This window comes from Pelodiscus sinensis, chromosome 24 (genome assembly GCF_052426305.1).
Source record: "Pelodiscus sinensis isolate ZL-2025 chromosome 24, ASM5242630v1, whole genome shotgun sequence".
In the NCBI taxonomy this organism is placed as follows: domain Eukaryota; kingdom Metazoa; phylum Chordata; order Testudines; family Trionychidae; genus Pelodiscus; species Pelodiscus sinensis.
The window spans coordinates 8,905,278-8,927,735 of record NC_143075.1 but is presented as its reverse complement, the minus strand read 5'-3'; the positions used below and the strand labels follow the sequence as shown (position 1 = coordinate 8,927,735).

At 56.5% G+C, this 22,458-nt stretch overlaps 1 protein-coding gene across 2 annotated transcripts in view; it reads left to right on the top strand.

The window, feature by feature from the left end:
• Positions 1–2,403: 2,403 nt before the first annotated feature.
• The window catches only part of VWA1 (von Willebrand factor A domain containing 1), a 35,595-nt gene continuing 15,540 nt past the window's right edge, over positions 2,404–22,458 (top strand). Inside the window, exons 1-2 of one of the 2 annotated variants that reach the window (XM_075906422.2) lie at positions 2,404–2,865; positions 19,054–19,617. In XM_075906422.2, the coding sequence (XP_075762537.1) occupies positions 2,793–2,865; positions 19,054–19,617 (637 nt within the window). In that variant the 5' untranslated portion in view covers positions 2,404–2,792. The remainder of the gene's footprint in view (positions 2,866–19,053; positions 19,618–22,458) is intronic. The other variant, XM_006124662.5, reaches the window with a different exon arrangement.

Below are 22,458 nucleotides of genomic sequence, written 5' to 3'. Positions count from 1 at the left end.
TGAATGGGACTAGTCATTGTCCCTTGGAAGGAAATGACTCCAAAAGCAGTAACAGTTCTCTGGGAAGTCGTGCGTGGGGAGGGAGTGATGGAAGGAAATGATCCCTCTCCTTGAACTTCTGGGCTGGTTTACATCCCGTGCAGGTGAATGCTGGGAACTGCAGCACTGGAAACGGAGTGCCCACACTGGTAAACCCAGGGCCAGGCCTATCCCATACCTGTGCTCCTGGGGACTCCTGCCTCAGCATCCTTGCATAGACCCCAACCTGGCCACCTTGAACAGTCATCTTGGGTACCAATCCCAGTAACTGATATCCCCTCCCCCCATTTTCCCCTGTAGTGACAAGCTTCCCCTCCCCCAACAGTGTAATAGACAGATGGCCAATTGTCAGAGGTGCGTTTCCGAGGGGCTCCTCTTCACGTCAGTGGGAGTTACAGGCAGCTGCTGTTCTGGATTATCTCTAGCACAGCTCTGCACCATGGTGCTGGATCCAAAGCACATGGGAGTCACTGGCCATTGAATAAGGCCGATAGTCTAACCTGGGACTCAGGCTTGCAGCCTTTATCCGGGCCAGCAGCCCCTGGGATCTGTGATCTCAGATTGAACAGTCCTGCCCACATCGGCTGGGAAACCAGTGAGCAGCAATCAGGTTTGGCCATGATTCCCCCCACAGGGCAGGTGCCACCACTACGGGCAGGGCCTTACAAATGCCAGATGACTGGAGTGAGAACAGCTGGTTTGGAACCTTCCCATTCACCAGGCTCTGGCATAATGACTGTTCCTGCCCGTGGGAATCAATCAGGGCGTGAGACTGACTCATTGATATAGTGTTACCAGAGGAGGGACAGAGAATCGGACAGCACAGATGCAAAACTCTCTCCCTCTGCAATTTGGTACTGAGTTGGTGCAAGGGCATGCGTAAGGTGGGGTCACATTTGCACCATGAAGCCCAGACAATAAAACTAGCTGCTTGACTCCACAGGTCTCCATGCTGACCCTAAGTTGCTGGGGCCCTCCTGACTTTCCATTTCATTGAGGAGTTTGAATCTAAATTTCTTTCCACTCCGCACAGCCTGTAACTCTTGTCACTTTCCTGAGATTCCCCGGAGGGGAGTCCCAGAATTGGTTCGGGGGGAAACTTTGCTCACAACTTTCAGAGAGCCCCCTGCATCAAAAGTTTCATCTCCTGAAATTTTTGTGTCCTCTCTCATTCCAATTATCCCCCTTATCAAATGGAGGGGCACTCGGCTGGCATGTAGCAATCAAGTGTGATTTTCCACTTTCTCTCCATTAGTAACTTTTTGGCTCAGGCTTGCAGTACAGATGCCATGTGCTGGTCACACTGGGGGCCAGAGGAATTGTGTGGAACAGAGCTCTCCCCTGGCTTTGCGTCCTGTGCTTTATGTTTGGATTGCACTGAAAAATGCGCCATCAGGATGAACCAGCAGAGCAGCTGGGGTGGTGCAGGACCGAGTTGGGGTCCTTAATTCATTTTTGTTTTCCTTCATTTCAGTCATTGCTCTAGGGCAGGGCTGGGAAGAAGGGCTTCGCTAGGCAGGCTGCCCTGGGGAGAGAGAGCAACTCCAGCCCTCACTCACTGCCGCAGCTTGAGGCCAGGTGAGAAGCGTTTCTCCGTGGCCACTGCAGCTGCAGCAGGCATCGCCGGGGCTGGGGCAGGTCAAGGTCTGTCTGCCTGCTGTGCCCCCCAGCCAGGGACGAATGCAGCAAACTGAACTATCCCCTGCTCCCTGAGGAAGGGGGACAGCCAGCAATGTCCCCATAGGACTAAGGGCGGGGAGAGCTTCAGCCCCCCACCCTCCCTAAAGGGCCCCTGGGGAGAAGACCCTTCCCCCAAGAGACTGCGGCTAGAGGAGATGGATACACAGGAAGGCTGATCTCCATTTCACTGATGGGGAACTGAGGCTGGGAGGGACAATGTGACATGCCCAAGGTCACAAAGGAAATCCGTGGAAGAGCCAGAAATGTAACCCGGTCTCCTGAGCCAGATCCCTGGGCCAAAATTCTCCTTCCCTCCCGTAGGACAACACGGGGCTGCCTCTGCTGGGCCCCCCTTTCCTGCAGGCCCTTTGCCACAGCAGTTCAAGGAGACACTTTGTGCCCCGGCCCCAGCAAAGCCTTTCCCCTCCTGCAACTCCACGGCGGGAGGGGTAGCAGCTGGATCAGCCCCACGTGGGAAGCCTGGTGCGCTGCCCGCCCGCTGCCACTGCCCTCCCCAGAGGTGGCTCCCCGACGGTCGTGGGGGGCAGCTGCAAAGCCCTGTAGGGGGCGCGCTGGACTGCGGGACGCTGCTGAGTTCAGGCCAGAGGGGACCGAGCGCCCCGGGAGGGATCTTGGTCCTGCCTGCTCCAGTATCGCGGGAGGGGGGGAGTTCTGGGGGAGGGGATAGGTGCCCGTTCCCCCTTCTCCGGCTCCGGGCAGCAGGCTCGGCTCTTCCTGGGCTGGGCGCCAGGGTGTGCCGGGGGCCGAGACCCCCCCGGGGGTGCGATCGGCCCCGCTGCAGCCAAACCCCGCCTGCCACCCACTCCCCGCTCCGGAGGCGGCAGCCGAGGCGGGGGGGTGGCTCGGGCTGCTCCCCCAGCCCCTCCCGCCGGGGAGGGTTTCTGAGTCGGGAAGGGAGGGGCCTTGTCTCCGGAGTCCGCAGGAGCCTCTCTGGACCGGGCACCCAGGCCAGGCGCGGGGAGGCAGGGTCCGTCCCTGGAATATGAGCGATCCCCAGCCGCCCAGCCGCCTGCACAGCTCCGGGCGCGGGGAGTTCGGGGCGCTCGCTGGCCATGCTCGCCCGGACGGCGCTGCCGCTGGCTCTGTGGCTGCACGTGGCGCTGGAGCAGAGTATCCCCGGGAAAGGTGAGTGGCCGCCCGCCCCCGCTCTTCTCCGGGGGGCCGGGGGCAAACTTCCTCCCACGGGCCCAGGGACAGGGGGTCCGGTCTGGTCCTTTGGTCCAGCACCCCGGAGAATCGACTCCGCTGCAGCAGCGGGCTCAGGTGCCACCGCTGCCCTGGGTCCGCCGGCTGGCGAGTGGGGCTTCGGCGCCGCGTTTCCCCTGCCCCGGTGTGAAAGACCCCGCGGTAAACAGCTGGGGGACGCGAGCGTGAAACTGACAAGCGAGGTGGGGTCGCAGAGTTAACACCGAGGGACACTGAGGTCTCCGTAGCAACTTGGGCCAGGCGCGGGTAAACAAAGTTTTCAGGCGGAGTGATAGTTAAGTTGACGGGGTCTGGTTTATTCTTCATGTGTTCCGAGGTAGGGGAAAGAGGGGAGACCAGAACACTTGTCAAGTACCTAAAAGGGGGTCACAAGGAGGGAGGAAAAATTGTTCCCCTTGTCCTCTGAGGGCTTAAACTGCAGCAAGGGAGGTTTAGGTCGGACAGTAGGAGAACCTTTCTACCTGTCAGGGTGGTTAAACACTGGACTAAATTGCCCAGGGAGGTTGTAGAATCTCCATCAGTGGAGATATTTAAGAGTAGGTTAGATAGACACCTATCAGGGATGATGTAGATGGTGCTTGGTCCTGCCATGAGGACAGGGGACCGGACTCTCAAGGTCCCTTTCAGTCCTACTGTTCTGTGATTCTGTTATTAAAATTCTAGGCTTTGCCTGTTGTAACAGCAGTAGCTGCAGGAGGATTTTCACTGCATAATAGGGTAGCATCCACACCTGGGGCTCAAGACGTTATGAGAGGAGTTGTGAATTTTCAGTCCTGTCCAAGTAACAGATTCTCAGCCTGTCCTGCCAGGGGAGTCATGCAGGGACTGGAGGAGAGGACAGTTTTGTGGGAAAGTTTTTTGGTCCTGGGAAAATGTGATGGTCCTAAAAATGTTCCTGTCCCAAATCAGAAAAAGAAACTTGAACACCTTTGTGAATTCACAGTCCAGAAAAAAACCAACCCTCAGTTTGGCTCTGTCCAAAGGTTTCATGTGGATGGTTTTGAAATGTTTCCTTGTGATTGTGACTTTTCTATATGTTTTACTCTATTTAGCTTATATTGTGAAACAAAGAGGCATTTTGTACCCAAAGGATTGAGGGGTTTTTTTTAATGAAAAAATGTCAATGTTGCAATAGCTTCCTCCGTGTTTTTGAAACCAATAAATGTGTCGGGACTGACCCTTGCCCACAAACGTGTTCCAGTTTTTAAGGAACTGGCAGCTTATGACAAAAAAAAAAAAGTCAGAAAATTCCTGAGTAGCTATAGTTAGAAGCCTTATGGAGGGGGTGGGGAACTTAAGGCCCAGGGGCCAGATCCAGCCCCCCGGCTTGCCTGGATCCAGACCCTGAGGCTCAGTCCCCCGCACCCCTCTCCAGCATTGGGGAGCCTGTGCTGGCACTCCTGCCCCACCTTGGGGATGTCGTGTACAAAATCTAGTGAAGGGTTTTTTTTGCTTGTCACTTGTGTGCAGCTGGCCCCCAACAGATTTTTGGGTGGGTCAGTGGTCCCCAACCCAAAAAAGGTTCCCAGCCCTCCCTGAAGGGGTAGATTCTGCCACCTTTATTCAAGCTGAGTTAGTACCTTGCTGCCCTAGGTGACTCCTGGCAGCACTTGGGAGGTGCCCTGCCCCTTCATTCTCCTGCCAAAATGTTAATTGCTAAATGGGGTGCTCCCGTATGCCCCTCCCTGCCCCTCTGGGCACAGCATTCCCCGTAAGACAAGTGCTTGGACAACCGCCCCGGAGAGATTCAAGTACCACCCAGCTGATTAGCAGATCACCCACGGCCGGAAGCATGTGCTTCTCCTGGTGGTGCACATCCACACATGCCTCAGTGCACATCACACAATTTATTCCACACATGGATGGAAAACATTAGAGGGAACACTGTCAGGGTGGCCCACCCTATACCACCTTTCCCTGCAGGCACCACTTGCCCAGGCTTGCTGTTCACACATTGCAGAGTGAAGTACCGCTCGGTGCAAGGGGGCAGGGATCTGCCCCAAGTAACATGATTTACTAGCTTGTGGTGCCCAACAGGCATCAATGCATCATTGCACCTGATGCTAAGCCAGCAGTTTCCAATACCCACCTGAGCAGAAATGATTATTCTTATTCATGTGACCAGCCCTGGAAACGGACAGGCACTTCTCCAGCCTGGCCTACGAGAGAGGGGTTGCCTTGAAGAGGGAATGTAAGGAGCCAGCCTCGCCTTATCACGCGAATGTGGCTGAGGCAAGAAGCAAAGTTTTACAAGCCGCAATCTCAGGTTCTTTGCTTTAGTTTTACAGCTCCCCAGTGACCGGCAGCGGCTGTTTTCCTACTGAGTAGGATTGTTTTCCTACTCAGACGGTGTCGCTCTTTGGTGCTGTCTGACTCCCAGCCGGGGCTTAGCAGAGGTGCCGCTAAAGTTTTGCATGAAATGTGCTGGAGAAAACCACCGGGTTGTGTGTTGGATGGGCTCTCAGGTGCGGCCTATTTTGATTTACTTGAAGATTTACTTGCCCTTGCTCAGGTCCTTAACTCAGTTCATTTTTTAAAAGTTACAGATTAACAGGCTGCCCCGCTGAGATTCAGTTTGGTTTTGGTTTTCTTCATTTCAATTGTTGCTCTGGGGGTGAGGCTGGGGAGGAGGGGTCCAGGATGCAGGCTGCCCTGGAGAGGGAGGGCAACCCCAGCCCTCTCTCCCCATAGCAACTTGGGGCCAGGTGAGAAGTGCCTCTCCATGGCCGCAGCAACAGGCGCAACCTGGGGACAGACAGACACACAGCAGGCAGAAAGACCCACAGACAGACAAACTCTCTCAAGTATATGGCAGACGGCGTGTGGTGGGCGGGGATGACGGACTAAGCAGGAGATAAGAAAGTTGAGTCCACACATCCCCGGTTCTCCCTGGCGCTCGCACTTGCTACTTGTGTGCAGCTTCTTGGTTAATTGCAAGGACGTTGCTGGGTAGCCAGTGGCATTTCTGAGCACAGTGTCAGCGCGTTAATTCAGCAGCCGTCGTCCTCAGAGAGCGGTCGCCAAGACAGGAAGGCAGCGCTAGCTTCGTCCTTAGGGGCAGGTTCTTCTCTCCTTGGCACCCGTGCCGACCCAGCGTTTCCCCCGCGTTACTGTGGGCGTGAGTTCCACCTGAGCTGCTTTTTCTCAAGTTCCACCAGTGGCAACCGAACCAGCCTTAGGAAGGAGAACACTCAGGGCACGTCTACACTGCAGCGTTCGTTCAAAATGACAAAGCGCACGGCTACGCAGCCAGCCCGTTAGGTGGAAACACTGTCGAGCTGAAGGACTTCTGACTCCGACTCCCGTGGTCCTCATTTCGCGAGGGGTAAGGGCAGTCGGAGGGAGAGTTCTCTTCCTTTGACTTCCTGCCAAAGGCCGAATTAAGCATAAGAACTTAAGAACGGCCGTACTGGGTCAGACCAAAGGTCCATCTAGCCCAGTAGCCTGTCTGCAGACAGTGGCCAGCACCAGGTGCCCCAGAGAGGGTGGACCCAAGACAATGATCAAGCGATTTGTCTCCTGCCATCCCTCTCCAGCCTCTGACAAACAGAGGCCAGGGACACCATTTCTATCCCCTGACTAATAGCCTTTTATGGACCTAGCTTCCAAGAAATTATCTAGCTTCTCTTTAACTCTGTTATAGTCCTAGCCTTCACAGCCTCCTCTGGCAAGGAGTTCCACAGGTTGACTACACACTGTGTGAAGAAGAACTTTCTTTTATTAGTTTTAAACCTGCTACCCATTAATTTCATTTGGTGTCCTCTAGTACTTCTACTGTGACTTCAGCTATGCAATTGACGTCGCTGAAGTTACGTCTCTTAATGCGACTTTTGCCCTGCTGCGTAGACGTGCCCTGAGAGCCCTGCTTTCTCCCATGTGCTGCCTTTACTCCCACGCAAACCCCTGGGGCAGAGGTTGCATTTTGCACCTGCATTGTGATTCGCACCAGTGCCATGTGTGGCTTTGGGGCGCTGTCTGTCTGCTGCCCGGATGATATGGCTCCATCGGGGTGCAGGAAGGCAGGAAACAGCAGCCAACACCAGGCTGGGCCTGGGGAGTAGCAGTGATTTTAACACCAACTCCCAGAGGAGAATGGTGCTTGGATGGGGTTGGAAAACCGTGACGTTCTGAACTGCCGCTGCTGCAAGCCCTGCTCGCGTCAGCCTCTGTGTTGTGGCGGGAGCATCGCCAAGAGAGTATTGCCTGGACACGGTGAAGCGGAGCTTCGTCATGGCGCAGAGACCTGGCCGCTTGCTGCAGCTAGCTCTGGGGGCAGCTAGCACTGGAGACCTGGGGATTGTAGCAGATTAAATGCCACCCCCAAATCCTGAGCGTGGGCAGTAGGCAGGGCATGATAAGAGAAATGAAGGTCACTGACCTGGCCTATGCCACAGGAAGCCATTGTCCATGTGCGCTTTGCACAGGGTCCCTCCTGCTCCATTGGCCTCAGCAAGGGACTTGCCATGCAGAGAAAGCCCAGCCAGACAGGGTGCCATCGGGTCACGTTTTCACGCTTTCCTCCCTTCCCGTGAGGGTCGAAACTTTTATTATTAGTGTAACTGGGAGCTGAGGGTCTCTCCTAATCACAGGACTCCTGGAGCTGGGGCCTGATGCAAAGCACCAAGTATCAGCACACGATCACGCGGGGCAGCCACGCTGCTGTCGCCGTCAAAGCGGCTGGGCTGCAGAGCTATTTCTCAGTTTGCGGCCTGTATTTGGTCCATACTGACAGCTCCTGGCTTCCCTTGTAGGGCAGGTTTGGTCTTTGGCTTGTGTGAGCGTCCCTCATTTGGAGAGGTTTGTGCTTTGCCCCTACACCGGTGGCTCTCAAACATTTTGGCCCACAGCCCATCCCACTCAGTGCAGACCTTTCTGCAGACCACCAGCCAACCACCCATGCTGACAAAATGAGGGCAGGAGCAGGTTGAGGATGGGGGGTCTGGCCAGGAGTTTGGGTGCAGGAGTTGGTTGAGGGTAGGAGGCCTGGGTGGGAGGGAGGGTGCAGGAGGTGAGTGGGAGTGGGGGATCTGGGAGGAAGGTGGGGTGCGGGTCAGCGTGCGAGGTCTGGACAGGAGGGAAGATGCAGGAGCAGGGTGGGATGGGGTCTCGGAAAGAGGGTGCCTAAGGGCAGTGGGAGTGCGGGGTCAGGGCATAAGAGGGATGGGGGGGAACTTAGGTGGCTCTATGCCTCCTGCTGCCCCCAGGCGCCATACTCCCACTGCTCCCATTGGCCATGATTCCGGCCAATGGGAGCATCAAGGAAAGCCTCCAGGGCAGGTTCCTGTGGGAGGGAGGGGGCAGTGCTCTGAGCCACTGCCTGTCACTGCAACTTCATGTGTGGCCCACACATGTGGGGCGAACACGACCCTGGAGCGCTAGCACAGGCTCCTCCCTAGGGCAAGCCCCGAGCCCACAGCCGAGCTGCAAGACGGTCACGGACCAGTAGTGGGTCCACAGACCAGACTTTGAGAACCACGGCCCTACACCCGCTGCCTCCCCCGCAGCCTGGTTTCTCTCACCTGTCGCAGACTCTCCTCGCTCTGGCCCGTGGGGCTCTCCAGAGGAACCCCTCTGGGCTGGGTTGGTGGTAAATGTCCCCTCTTGGGAGATGTTTGATGCCTTTGCCCCAGGGTGGGTCCTTCCCCTTCTGTCTGTTCCAGCTGGGACAGCACTGAGCACCACGCCTGCTTTCTGCAGCAACTCCTGTGCACTCCGGGTTTTCCCCTCTCATAACAAATCGGTGAAGGGTGTGGGGAGGCAGGGCTGGAGGCCAAGGCATAATTAAGAGACTGGTGACTGAGGCGGGGGAGTGTAGGCCGGCATTGCCCTTTGAGAGCTCAGTTCAGGCAGGAGGAAAGCTTTGCCCGGCCACTTTCTCCCAGAGAAAGACAAGCAAAAGTGACGGGCAAGAGGGAGGGGGTGGGCTTTGTGAGCTCCATTTCAGCAGCTTCCAGTCATGTAGCTGGCACCTGGCTTGGCTGGCATGTGCGTTGCAATGCAGAACAGCCATCGAGAGGGCGAGACGGGTGCATGGCACAGCGGTCTAGTGGCTCTGTCTTTTGTTTCCAAAGACCTGCCTTTAATTTAGTTCCCTTTAATTTTTCCCTACATGTGCAGATTAAATTTTACGTGCACTGAAGCATTTGCAGATATGCACCACCTAGTGTACTCAGAGAGTGATTATTAATGGTTCACAATCTAGCTGGAAAGGTATAATAAGTGGGGTTCCTTAGGGGTCTGTTTTGGGATCGGCTCTGTTCAATATCTTCATCAACGATTTAGATATTGGCATACAAAGTACACTTATTAAGTTTGCAGATGATACCAAGCTGGGAGGGGTTGCGACTGCTCTGGAGAATAGGGTCAAAATTTAAAATGATCTGGACAAATTGGAGAAATGGTCCAAGGTAAACAGGATGAAGTTTAATAAAGACAAATGCAAAGTGCTCCACTTAGGAAGGAACAATCAGTTTCACACATACGGAATGGGAAGCGACTGTCTAGGAAGGAGTACGGCAGAAAGGGATCTAGGGGTTATAGTGGACCACAAGCTGAATATGAGTCAGCAGTGCGATGCTGTTGCAAAAAAAAGCAAACATGATTCTGGGATGCATTAACAGGAGTGTTGTGAGCAAGACACAAGAAGTCATTCTTCCGCTTTACTCTGCGCTGGTTAGGCCTCAGTTGGAGTATTGTGTCCAGTTCTGGGCACTGCATTTCAAGAAAGATGTGGAGAAATTGGAGAGGATCCAGAGAAGAGCAACAAGAATGATTAAAGGTCTAGAGAACATGACCTATGAAGGAAGGCTGAAAGAATTGGGATTGTTTAATTTGGAAAAAGAGAAGATTGAGGGGGGACATGATAGCAGTTTTCAGGTATCTAAAAGGGTGTCATAAGGAGGAGGGAGAAAACTTGTCCATCTTGGCCTCTGAGGATAGAACAAGCAGCAACGGGCTTAAACTACAGCAAGGGAGGTTTAGGTTGGACATTAGGAAAAAGTTCCTACCTGTCAGGGTAGTCAAACACTGGAATAAATTGCCCAGGGAGGTTGTGGAATCCCCATCTCTGGAGATATTTAAGAGCAGGTTAGATAAATGTCTGTCAGGGATGGTCTAGACAGTATTTGGTCCTGCCATGGGGGCAGGGGACTTCCTAGAGTGCCAGCCAATCAACATACCCATTTGCAGCAAGGCAGGATGGGTCCAGCTGGCCTTTCAGTGTGGGGTGGCATCCTCTGAGGTTTGGTGGGATGCTGGCTCACATCCCCCCTTTGATAGTTTCCTCCTGGGAGGGGCTGCTCTGTGGGGTTTGAGTCAGGGCTGTTCCTGAGTGCGGGGTGACTCAGTAAGGCTGGCAGGGCTGGGCTTTTCCTGGGTGCCTTCTGCCTCATGGTGGATTCCCCGCTCTGCAGGGAGCTCAGCTGTGCACGATCTTGTTTACCACGGAGGAGGAGACTCCTTTGGCCACCCCCAGTCCCAGGCCATCCAGAACTGGACAGAGCCAGGAGCTCTTGCAGCTGTTTGTTGCAACATGCAGGAAACAAGTGATACCCTCGGGGTTGGATGGGGGAGGGGAGGAGATGGGGAGACGGATGTCTTCATGCTAGGAGATGGCAACTGTGCAGCCAAGTGCTCGGCCTGACCTGCCAGCCACAACCCCCTAGCCAGCAGACTGGCCATGGATGGCTTGACAGGGTCACGGAGAACCTCTGAACTGAGGTCAGGATCAACACTTGTGCTGCCGCTGTGCAAGTTTTGCAAACAAATAGCGACCCCTCCTCCCCCCATGCCATTTCTTGGTCTGATGCCTGTTACGGGCACTCATGTGGTGGCCAGGCACTCTGACCCACTGAGCTAAGGCTAGACAGTTGAGACCTCGCTTCTCACCCTTGACCTGATGGGTGACCTCAGGAAAGTCACTGCCTCAGTTTCCCCCTCTGTCAAATGGAGACAATAATGCTTACCCCTTCTGGAGAGCACTTGGATGGGAGGCGTTGTCTCATTGTACTGAATTAGTGCCCTGCCACTGGTCTGCCCCTTCTCTTGATGTTAAAATGTCAAAGCAACGGAGAGGTTTTCGGTTTGCCCAGTGGATGGGTCGGTCGTGCTGCGGTGCCGGCAGGTGTGTTTCTGTGTCAGGCTGGGTCGTGCCGAGGCGGCTGTGATGAACACAGGCTCTGGGAGCACCTCTTCTGGGCATCTCCCATGGAGTCGCCGCCCTCTGACTTCAATGCTCCCCCTTGCTGGGCGGGATTGTAATGAGGAAGATTTAGGTGACTTCTGCTGCCGGGCCAGGGTGTGCTGGGCCGACTACGCCACCCCTTCCCCAGCCCGTCACACACGGGAGCGGTTCACGAGCGAGCTGGCTGCTGGCCTCGTGCAACCGGGCGCTGCTTCCCCCGGAAGCCGTGCAAACAGCAGGCGAGCCAGTGACTCAGGGCCGGGGGTGCCCTGGGGGGTTGCAGCTGGTGTCCAGACTTCAGCAATAGCACCCACAATGCCACACACCCTCGCACGTGCCCACCGCCACCGCACGGCTCCGGCCCCCTGCTCACACAAGTTCTGACATTCCCAAGACACTGGCCCCAACGTGCCTGGGCCTGCTGGTGCCTACCGGCCTGTGCACATGCCCGGAGCACCAGAGCCCCATGACGTGGAGCGTACTCTGCATCCCCATTACACACACACATGCTCCGAACACCACCACCCCTCTCCCCCGCCACCATTGCAGGCTCATGCTCCAACACGCCTGCCTCCGGCCTTGACAGACACAATGGCTGGGGCTAGTGCCGGGCAGTTTCTGCCTCCTCATGACTCGGGCTCAGGTCCCTCGTTCTCCTTGGCCTGGCCCGGGATGTTCCCTGGGGGGGCGAAGACACCTGACTGCTCCCTGAAGAAGAATCTGTGGGCAAGAGGCAGTCTCCCCCCACCCCCTCCCCACAGGGCAGCGCCAACGACTCTGGGAGGTGTGCCAAGCCGCAGCAGCGCATACTGGCGGGGGGGAGGCGAATCGGGGCGTGCCAATGCCAGAGTGAAACACAGGAGGGGATGCAGCGAGGGCCGGGCTCAGGAGGGAAAGTGGGTCCAAAGGGCTCCCGGGTTTGTGTCCACACTGCTCGGCTGCCCCTCGTTTTTGGCCCCAAGACTCCTGCGTCTCGCCCTTGCTTTGTTACCAGGTGCTTCCCGCGGGTGTAGAGACCGGTGACGTCGAGGTGCTAGGACGAGCTAGTAGTGCGGAAGGGAGAGAATCCCCCAGAGTGGGTGGGTCTCGGTCACATGGTGCATCCCGCACGTGGGCCTTGGTGGGCCGGGATTTAGGGGCTCAGACTGCACCTAAGCCGATGAACAAAGGGCTTGCACCTAGCAGGGGAACCTCATAGGCAGTCAGGGCTCCTAGTCCTGCGCCAGCCTATCTCGGTGCAAAGGGCTGCGCAGGGTGGTGCTAACCCAGCAGCCGTGGGCAGAGACTGACACCCCCCCCCAGGAGCTTTAAAAACATCAGAGACATTCAGGATGGGCAAGGCCAACCAGGGCCGGGGGCCTGCTCCCCACAGGTTTTCCCCTGGCAGCGCACTTACACGTATGGGGTCACAAATGTATTTCCACTTTGCGTGCAGCGGGCCCACTTGGGACTCATTGGGCCAGAGGGGTAGAATATAGACCCTCCTGCTTCCAAAGCATCCCCTGCCACTGGCTAAAGGAGAATCCCCATTAGGTTCAGCGGTTGCGGGGTCTAAGACACACAGTTGGGTAGTTCTGATTCTGTGCGGGGAGGATGGGGACACGGACACCCATCAATGCATTGTCTAGTGCAGCTTTACATTTCCCAAACTGTGCAGCTTCCGGACCTTCCCGGCTTGCACCCCCACCTCTCAGAGACCCACACTAAGCGACGATTCCCCTTTCAGCTAGTCCCGTCCCCACACGGCGCAGGCTCCTGGCTCCCTCGGCAGCCGGCTCAGGGTGGGAGGTGCTCGTGCCATCTTCCCACAGTTCTTTCTTGGGACATTTCCTACCTGCATGTCTCCTGCCTGGTGGTTTTGGCTCACTGCTCCGTGCTGTGCATGGGCTTCCCAGGCTCCTGGGCGGGGTCAGCGATTGCGCTTGGAGCAAAGCCGAGGGAGTGGATTCCCATCTGTCCCGTGACCCCCCCTTCTCCTCTGGGCGGGCTTTGTTTCAGGGCTGTCAATGAGGGGGAAAGTTGCTGGGCTGAATCCATTCCCTCCCCCCCCACCACTTCAAAGTTCTGGGCTCCCACTAGGCCCCCACCTCTTCCTGCCTTTCTATTCCTGGTCCCCGTCTCCTCCCTCCTGTGCCCCGGCACCCGCTCCAGTCCCAGTCCTGGCTACACACACAGCTCTGCAATGGGGCACCTGGTGCTTGCCTGCAGGGGAGGGGGCGCAGGGAGAGCCGCCCAGAGGGGCAGGGGCATCCCAGGCAGCAATCCAAATGTTGGCAGGGGCATAGCGAGGCGGCACACTCCCCAAGTGCTACCACAAGTCACCTGTGCCATGCAGCCTGCCCTGGTGTCCTCGTCATGGTCTCCCCACAGACTGGCAGTGCCCCTGCCCTGCTGCTCCCGGGCTGTGCTCGCAATGCACCTCATCCTTGCCACGCAGAACTCTCCCGCCTGCCCCTGCAACCCCAGGAATTGGTCTGGTCAATGCCCGGTTCAGGATCTCATCCCAAACCTGGCAATACTTAAAGCTCCACCTCCTGGAGTCCTGTGATTTCATGAGACTCTCCACTTTCATGCATGGAAAAATGGGGGGGAGTGGAAAATGTGATTTCCTCTCTGCCCCCCCGGCTCAAAAAACCAAAAAAGCAATAAAAAGAACTAAAACCTTCTTACTTAAAAAAGGCCTCTCCTGCTCACTAAGGCAGCCGCGTGGCTTTTGGAGGCCTTGCGATGGCTGTTTGAACTCTTGGGGCTCACAGCACTGCTAGGTAGTGTCCCTCTAATTTTTTTTTCCATCTGTGCATGGAATAAATTTTGTTCCATGCACCAAGGCATGTGCAGATGTGCACCATCAGTAGTCACACATATTGCCTGCTGTGGCGCTCTGCTAATCAGCTGGTTGGCACCTGACTCTCTCCTGGCTGTCCGCCCATATGCTCAGCTTACAGGGAACACTGCTGCTAGGGGCTGGACTCTGGTTACTAGCCTCATTTCTCTTCTGACCTGCAGTCAGCTGAGGGCCTGGGTGTCCAGAGAAGACAGGCCAGCACAGTGTAATGTGGGGGAGCTCCCCACCCCCCAGCCGTAGCCTTTTCAGTCCATCTTCCACCTGCTTGGCATTTTCAGTCCCCGAAGGATTCCGCCAGCAGCCTCAGCGGTTTGTGCAAGAAGGAGGCTGAAGAATTTATTAAGTTCTGAGCCCAGCCCCGCAGCCGTGCACAAATGAGGCAGAGAGAAATGTTATCGCAGCAGATTCTCCCTCCTATCCTCTTCCCTCCTCCGCTTCCCTCCAGCGCTCTGATTAACTCTGATGTGAATAGCAACAATGCTTCCGTCCTTCCTGGAGGCTCTCCCGGAGCGATGGGGCTGTTGAAACACGGCGCGCCCATCAGGCGCCGAAACGTAGACACCGCTGGGGTGAAGAGTGCAGCGGTACCACACAGCAGTCTGTAGGAGACGTGAATAATCACTAGCATAGCTGAAACTGTCAGGGGAATTTAGGTCACTTGGATGGGAAAAAAAAGAAACATAAGAACCACAGGTCCATTTTGCCCATTATCCTGTCTTCCGACAGTGGCCAATGGCAGTGCCCCAGAGGGAATGAACAGAACAGGGAATCATCAGGTGTTCCCTCTCCTGTCACCCATTTCTAGCCTCTGACAAACACAGGCTAGGGACAACATTCCTACCCATCCTGGCTAATAGCCATTGATGGACCTAACCTCCATGAATGAGCTAGCTCTTTTCTGAACCCTGTTAAAGTCCCAAGTCTTCGCAACATCCTCTGGCAAGGAGTTCCACAGGTTGACAATGCTGGAACTTGGCAAAGCCATCTTGATTCTGCAAGGACCAAGCCAAGATGATGAGAGATTTAGTCAGGCATGAAGTGAGCATAGTTCTGAGAGACACCTGCATGGTCCTTGCTCCTTCGGGAGGATGCGCCGACTTTCACAAGCTGGGCCAGGGTTTTGTTAACAACCACAAATGGTCTGGATCTTCATTGTACATCTCCTCTGGAAGACGTACTGCAAGGTACTGTTCAGCGCTACACTGGCCCCATGGGCTCAGGACTGCCCCAGAGGGAAGAGTCACCTATTGAATGACCAGTACCTCTTACAACCTAGCTTTGTCTGGTGAGCTCAGACCTGATGGGACGTGGCTGGAGGGGCGGCTCACTGAGCTGAGTTTTGCCCAAGGGTAGCCAAGAAGGGTCTCCAAGCTCTGGGGCTGGTGGCCCTGGCAGGCGCTTTGTATCAAGTCACCAAGGTTGGCTCCAGATCCGCACGTCCCTAAAGCTCGGGGCGGGGCTGTGGAGGGCTGACCCATCTCTAAAGTCTGTAAACTTGGGAGCATCTGCAGAGCACCTCCTGCAGTCTCGGAAGAGAACACATCAGCCTGGGACCCTGGCGGGCTCAGTCGGAGTGTATCCTCCCAGGTGACGGTGAGTTGGGAGCACGCACCCTGCTGGCTTTTGAGAACCCCAACTCCTGCGGCGTTAAATGCCAGATCTCCCCCCTGGCTCCCGCCTGCAGTACTGCCCTGGCTGTAGTGGGGAGGGTCAGAAATACAATTGCAAGTGCAGAGGGGGGGCTGTGACCGTTATCTCGCCATGCACGATCTGTCCTCCAGACTGAGGGCGAGGTGAAGGGAGCAGGAGCGGGTGGGAGCAGAAAGTCTTACTGGCCCCAAGGCAAAGGGAGACAGTGGGAGAGCCAAGGGAAGGGCTGTTAACAATGTTCCCATCCTTGTGCAGAATTTTCCCCATCCCTGTGCAGAATAAATTTTGTCATGTGCACCAAGGCATGCGCAGATGTGCACCACCAGTGGAAACACACACTGACGGCTGTGGGCGCTCTGCTAATCAGCTGGGCAGCATTTAAATCTGTTGCAGGCAAGGACTGGAGCCCATTGCAGTTGGGTGTCGAAAGAATCAGTCCCTCCACCTTATGGAGAATGAACTGCAACCGAAAGAGACCTGCCTCCGTCTCTGCCACTAGGAGCAGACGTTGCTGTTATCCCCCGTGCAAATCGCGGTGCTCAGACACCCACCGGGGACAGAATCTGGTTGCAACCCTGACCGCAAGCCTTGAACCCCAGCCAAGTGCCTCCAGCTGCCTCCCCTGGGGATCTAGAAGCGGCAGCGTCTTCCACCTCGTTATTTCATTGTCTATTCCCCCTCCCTCCCCTGGAAAGATGGGCTTTATTTCCTCCGCCCCGGGAAATCAGAGGCCCATTCCCTTAGCCGGGACTCTGCCTGTTTCTTACCAGCTGTTTGCTTCTGGTTCCAGAGCTTGCTCTGCCGGAGGCTAAGACAGTAGGTCTGGCTGGCATGGCTGTTTCACAGCCTCCTGGGGCCCAGCCCCGTGCCAGCTCCAGGCGGGGGGAATGCAGCAAGCTCAGGGAGGGCTAGGCTAGGCCTGTGAGAACAGGCCAGGAATCGGCCAGCCTGCTGCGCAATGTGGGAGCAAACGGATTGCATAGCTCGAAGGGAGGGAGCAGGAGATCGGCAGCTAGGATGCTGCTGGGGTTTGACTTCTGGCTCTGCCACCGCTTTCTGGCTTGACCCTGGGCAAGTCACGGCCCCTCTCTGGGCCTCCATCAGTCACACGGGATGGCGTGGGTGAGAGCATCTGCAAAGTGCTTGGAGATCGCCGGATGCAGAGGAACCAAAGTTAAATGAAATAGCCCCATAACGCCCCTGTCCCGCAGCTGCAGAACAGCACGGGGTCCTGTCTCCGGACTGGCATGGGTGGAACGCTCCCACCATCTCCAGGTGCTTTGGGCCCCCTTGTGGGAAGGATGGGGTCCGGGCCCCAGACAGTGAGGTCAGACACAGCCTGCATGCCAAATGCCTGCTGCCTGTGCTCATCTGACAGGACTGCTGAGCATTTTTCCCTTTCTTGTTACACTGGGGGCAGTGTGGCCCAATGGTTAGGGCTCTATTCCTGGCGCTGTCAGTGACCTACTGTGAGACGTTTACAAGGCTCTCTGGCCCTCCCTCCTCTCCCGTCCCGTGTCTGTCTGGCTACTGCCAGGAGCTCTTTGACGTAGGGACTGTGTCTGCCCGTGTGTCTGCCCAGCACCGCGTTCAGCGGGTGCCAGGGTTATGCCCGGAGCAGCGGGCTTCTCCCCCCTCCCCCCTCGCCTGTGTTCCTTTGCAAAATGTGACTTTAAAAGGAACTTGGCAAGGAGTCTCTGGGAGCAGAGAAACAGCCGGCGCAGCACGAGCCTGGCTCCTTGGCCACCGGAGCCGCACTGGGCGGCCTGAGTCTAGCGGGGCCGGCTGATCTGTGCCCTGGGGGCCGTGCAGAACATGCCCGTAGAAGGACGCCGCTCCCGGAGGCCAGGCCAGGGTGCAGTGGCGCGTGGGCCTTTGCCAGGAGCAGGCGGGCGAGAGGCGCTCGGCAGCGCTGTGTCTGGGTGGCCCAGGATGCTATTTACAGCAGCCGCCTGCTTGATTTTAACCCTTCTGCAGAAGGCGCTGGTCACGGGAGTGGTGCTGCAGCACAGCCTTTTGCATGCTATGGAGCCGCACCTTCGCTGACCGGGGTGGGGAACCTAAGGCCCGGGAGCCAGATCCGGCCCCCTAGCTTGTCTGGATCCAGCCCCCAAGGCTCTGGGCTTCTCCCCCCCCTCCCCCCCTCCCCCCCCGAGCACTGGGGAGCCTGCGTTGGCGCTCCAGTCCCACACCTCCTCCCCACCCCCGCAGCTCTCCCCACAGGGCTCCTGTTGTAGGAAGAGGAGCCCTGAGCCTCGTGGGCTGGAGTCAGGGAAGCCGGAGCCAGATTGCATCCATGGGCTCTGCCTGGTGGGGGAGGAAGTGGCTCTGCTCACTGCCACCCCCTCTCTCCCCGGATGGCGCAGAAAAGCGTTTCCCCCACAAAGTCTACTCTCCTGTCCGTCCCCCCCCAGGCTGTGCTGTGTGAGGGGGATGTGGGGAGGGTCCGTCTGTTTCTCAGTCGGGACCATGTCATAGAATCACAGAACTGGAAGGGACCTTGAGAGGTCAGCGAGTCCAGGCCCGGCCCTCATGGCAGGGCCAAGATACGATATTATCCATTCAGAACCAGATTCTGAACTGGTGTATATCGGCACAGCGCATTAAATGTATCACAGACACAGGAAAGCAATGGCGGGGGCTGGGGTGGGGAGGGGTAGAAATTTACTGAAAATGTATAGTATATTGATTTATAAATATGTTTTATAAATTATCTTTCCTGCCCCAATTGCTGGAAAGTCTGTGAGGTGGGTTTTTTGGCTTCTCGCTTGTGTGTGGCCCCCGACAGACCTTTTTGTTGGTCAGTGGCCTCCCACCCACCCAAAAAAGGTTCCCCCTCCCTGGCTTACAGTGAGGCCCCAAGTGTAACCTCTTATGCTGCAGGCCCAGGGCTGTGCGGGTAGTGCCAGCGCCCTGCGATGGGTCTCCGGCGTGAGCCTGGTTGTCATGAACCCTCCCCTCTCCCGTTTGTGAACTGCCCACTTCGGCCTGTCCTTTCTCACCCAGGGTGTCCAAACTGCCAAAGCGGCCTTTCCCCAGGTCGGTGGGTCTTACTGCTTTGCATTCCCCCTTCCCCCCCCACCGCGGCACTTGACCTGCTCTGCAGAAATTCGGCTCCGCGGCCAGGGGATGGGGCAGACAAGCACAACGAATGCCGCTGAGCAGGCCGGGAGAGGGAGGCGCAAAGGGGTGAAATGACCTGCCCAGGCTGGCAACTGAGCATCAGGGGCGGTGCCCAGAGGGGAACCAGAGGAAAACCTATAAACAAGGGCCCGATCCTGAGCTCCTCATTCCCCTTGGAGCGCCTGCCCGGGGACCTCAGGATGTGGCCAAGGAAGATAAGCAAATGCGCTGCTACCAGACTCCTGTGGCAGGGGATGAGCTTGGGTCACATCCCCTCCATCACCTCCTCTCTGTCTCTTGTTGCCAGGTCTCCAGCCCTTCATTCCAGACTCAGAGGGGGACCTCCTCTTCCTGCTGGACAGCTCTGGGAGCGTCTCCTACTACGAGTTCTCTAGAGTCAAGGAGTTCATCAGGGACCTCCTGCGACCTTTCACCTTTAGCCCCAGCGATGTCCAGACCAGCATCATCCACATCAGCACGACGCCCACCATGGAGTTCCCCTTCGACCGGTATTTGTCTACTGGGGCAGTGCAGCAGGCTATCCGGGACACGCAGCAGCTGATGGGGGACACCAACACTGGCAAAGCCCTCTCCTATGCCAAGGAGAAGTTCTTCACCGACGAAGCTGGTGCCCGGCCTGATGTGCCCAAGGTGCTGGTGTGGGTGACGGACGGCTTCTCCACGGATGAGATCTCCCAGCCCATGCAGCTGCTGAAGGACATGGGGGTCACAGTCTTCATCGTCAGTACCGGGCGGGGGAACTACCTGCAGCTTTCGGCCGCGGCCAGCCAGCCTCCGGAGAAGCACCTGCACTTTGTGGATGTGGATGACCTGCCCATCATCACCAAGGAACTGAGGGACGCCATCATAGGTACGGTGCGCTGGCCGGGGTGCTGGGGAGAGCTGTTCGTTAGTGATGCCCCCTGCTAGCGGGGATGGGGGGATGGTAGGCAGACCCTCAGTGTGGGGAGGTGCCCCAAGAGTTCAGGGACTTCTTCTGTGGAGGCCTCTGGCCTGCAAAGCCAGGTCTGGGAATCTCATGAGACTCCCAAGTATTTCCTCCAAGTTCTCTGCTGGTGGGCATCACAAGAACCGCTCCCCCAATCCCACAAAGAACGGTGAAGGGCTGAACTAATGGTCCCCAGACTTTTCACAATCACACCTCCCCTTACCCTTATTCACACCCCAGCCCAGGGGCCAGGAGTGGGGCGGGTTCGGGGCTAGGAATGGAGCCTCAGGATCGTAGGCTGGGAGCAGGGGCCATGGCAAAGCTGGGGACAAAGCGGGTCTGGATGCTACTCCCTCCCAGCTATGTCCCCCAAAACATTCCTCTGACCCCTCCTGGGGGAGCACCCCATGGTTTGGAGACCATTGGGCTCAGCCATTTTACCGAAATGCGGCAGGTGGTCAGATTTTGCAGAGCCTCTGAGAATACTCAGTTTGGGGATGGGCAAAAGGCAGGTCCACTCGTATTTTGCCCTCACTTGCTGACATGGCCCACCTAGGTACCCGAAGCAGATATCTGTCGAGGGGTGATGGAACGTGCCGCAATCGGGTGGGTTCAGCAGCAGCAGGGACTGACTCTGGGCCCTCCGTCTCTTATAGCAGGGGCCTCTACTGCCTGAGGTAAAAGTCCCAGCTCTGCTAGTCGGGGCTGTGGCAGGTTCCTCGACCTCTATATAAGGCCCGGCCTCCCAGGCAGAGTGCCATGCGGAGTGGGTTGCCATGACAACGACCAGATTTTCCACGGCATTTCGGCACCTCACTGTTCAGCTAGGGGCTGAGGGGAATTTTTGGAAGGGCCTAAACTGGTGAGGCACCAAACCAATGGGAGTTAGGGGCTTAACCTGCTTCTTGTGGAAATCCCGCCAAGTGCAGGCCTCCATTTTTAGGTGCCTAAAGACCTTTAGAGATCTGGCCTCCATGCTTGGGGCTGCTTTGAATATGGAGGCAGCAAGGCCCTTCCTCTGAGGAGCTGGTGGGAGAGGAAAGCCTCCTAGACTGACATTCTTCCCTGGCTTTCGGGTCCCTCGCCTGGCTTTGTGGGGCATTGACCTGGGGACCCCAGGACTTGAGGACGCTGGAGGTGGAGGGGAGACAGATTCTTGCCTTCCCCTTGGAGAAGATACCACAAGGTCTTGCAGCTGGAACGTTCCCCTGCATGCGCCAATGGAAACAAACCAGAGTCCGTGCCCTCCGGAGGGCTGGTGGCAGTGGGCGGCGTTGGTATTGCAGTGACCTGTTGGTAGGGAAGAAGCGAGGAGAGCTCAGACAGGAGTTGTCTGGACTCCTTTGAAACCCATGAGTCATCACCAAGGCAGGTCAGTAGCCTCCCTGGAATTCAAGCCAGGCATGAAAATCCACCCAAGCCAAGAACTTTCCTTCTGTTTCCATGGGTTAATGGTTACCCAGGGAACTCGGCAGAGCAGGAGGCTTAGCTGTGGGAAATAAAGGTTAGGACTCTCCAGAGCAGGTGCCCAAATCCCTTTCAAACATGAGATTGGTGCCTAATTCTCTTAGGCACCCTAGTAAATCCCTGCCAAGAAGATGCCCTGTAACCCTGATGTAGCAGTTTTCTCTTTAATATATAAGCATGATCTATCCAAGCTACAGTAGTGACAAGCATTATGGGATCTAGCTAGGTGGTGGTGAAAGCTCTTGAGTGGCAGGCTTTAGTGTGAGCTGGGATTTTCCAAGTTGTAGCCCAGCTCCACCACTGACTCCCGCTATGACATGGGGTAAGTCACTTAACTTCTCTGACTTAGTTTCCCTCTCGCTGTAAAACAGGGGTAACACTGGCCTGCCTTAGGAGATTGCTTAGTTGATGTCTGTAAAGCAGCTGGAAGCCATAAAGCAGGAAGAGATTCTGTAAAACTCAACCGCAAATTACCTTGGGTGCATGTGATCTCTAAATGGACGGTGAACATTTTCCAGACGTTTGTAACAAACATGTCGAATGGCTCAGTGGCATCCCATCGAAACACAGGAGCGTGATCACGATGGGAACCTAGCCTGGCTATGCGTATCCACTGAAGGCTCAAAGTCCAGCCCTGAGGCCGCCTGGCAGGCTGCGCACTTAATAATCATTATGAAATGTGGTTACGAGCAGGATTCCAGCAGTGGAAAATGTGACCTGGGGTTTTGCTTTTGAAGTGCAGCGTGGTAACGTGCTGAACGAAGGCAGCCAAGGGGAGTGATGTGTAGCACAGTTTGGCTAGTGCAGGCCTTGGAGGAAAACCCTGGCCAGGCAAGGCCACGTTAGCCTGTGGCAAGCCAGTTTGCTGCCCACCGGGTTGTGGCAGTGGAATAGGAGGGACTGGCAAGAGTGGAAAAGCAAAGGTGGGTTAGTCATGGCCGGACTTTGAAAAGTGCTCGGGGGAGAGACCAGTTGGCCGAAAGCCCCGGGCGCAGCGCTGGAGACAGACTTCCCGAAGCAAAGCAGCCTGCTGGCAGCAAAGCAGAACGTCTCCTGCTCATTTGAACGTCGTTCCCTACGGCGCTCGTCCTCCACGCAGCGCTTCAGTAGCATTCCTGGGTGTTGCCTGCCGCTGCGAACCTGGGCCCTTGCCCAAAGCGCCTCGTATGCCAGAGTTTCTTTGGAAAGCTTCGCAAGTGCCTCCGGCCCTGCGCGGCGTTCCGTCCGCTTTCTGGAGCGGCGGGGACGGACTCTCTTGGAAAGGATGTTTTGCCTTCCCTGCATGGCGCCTGCTGT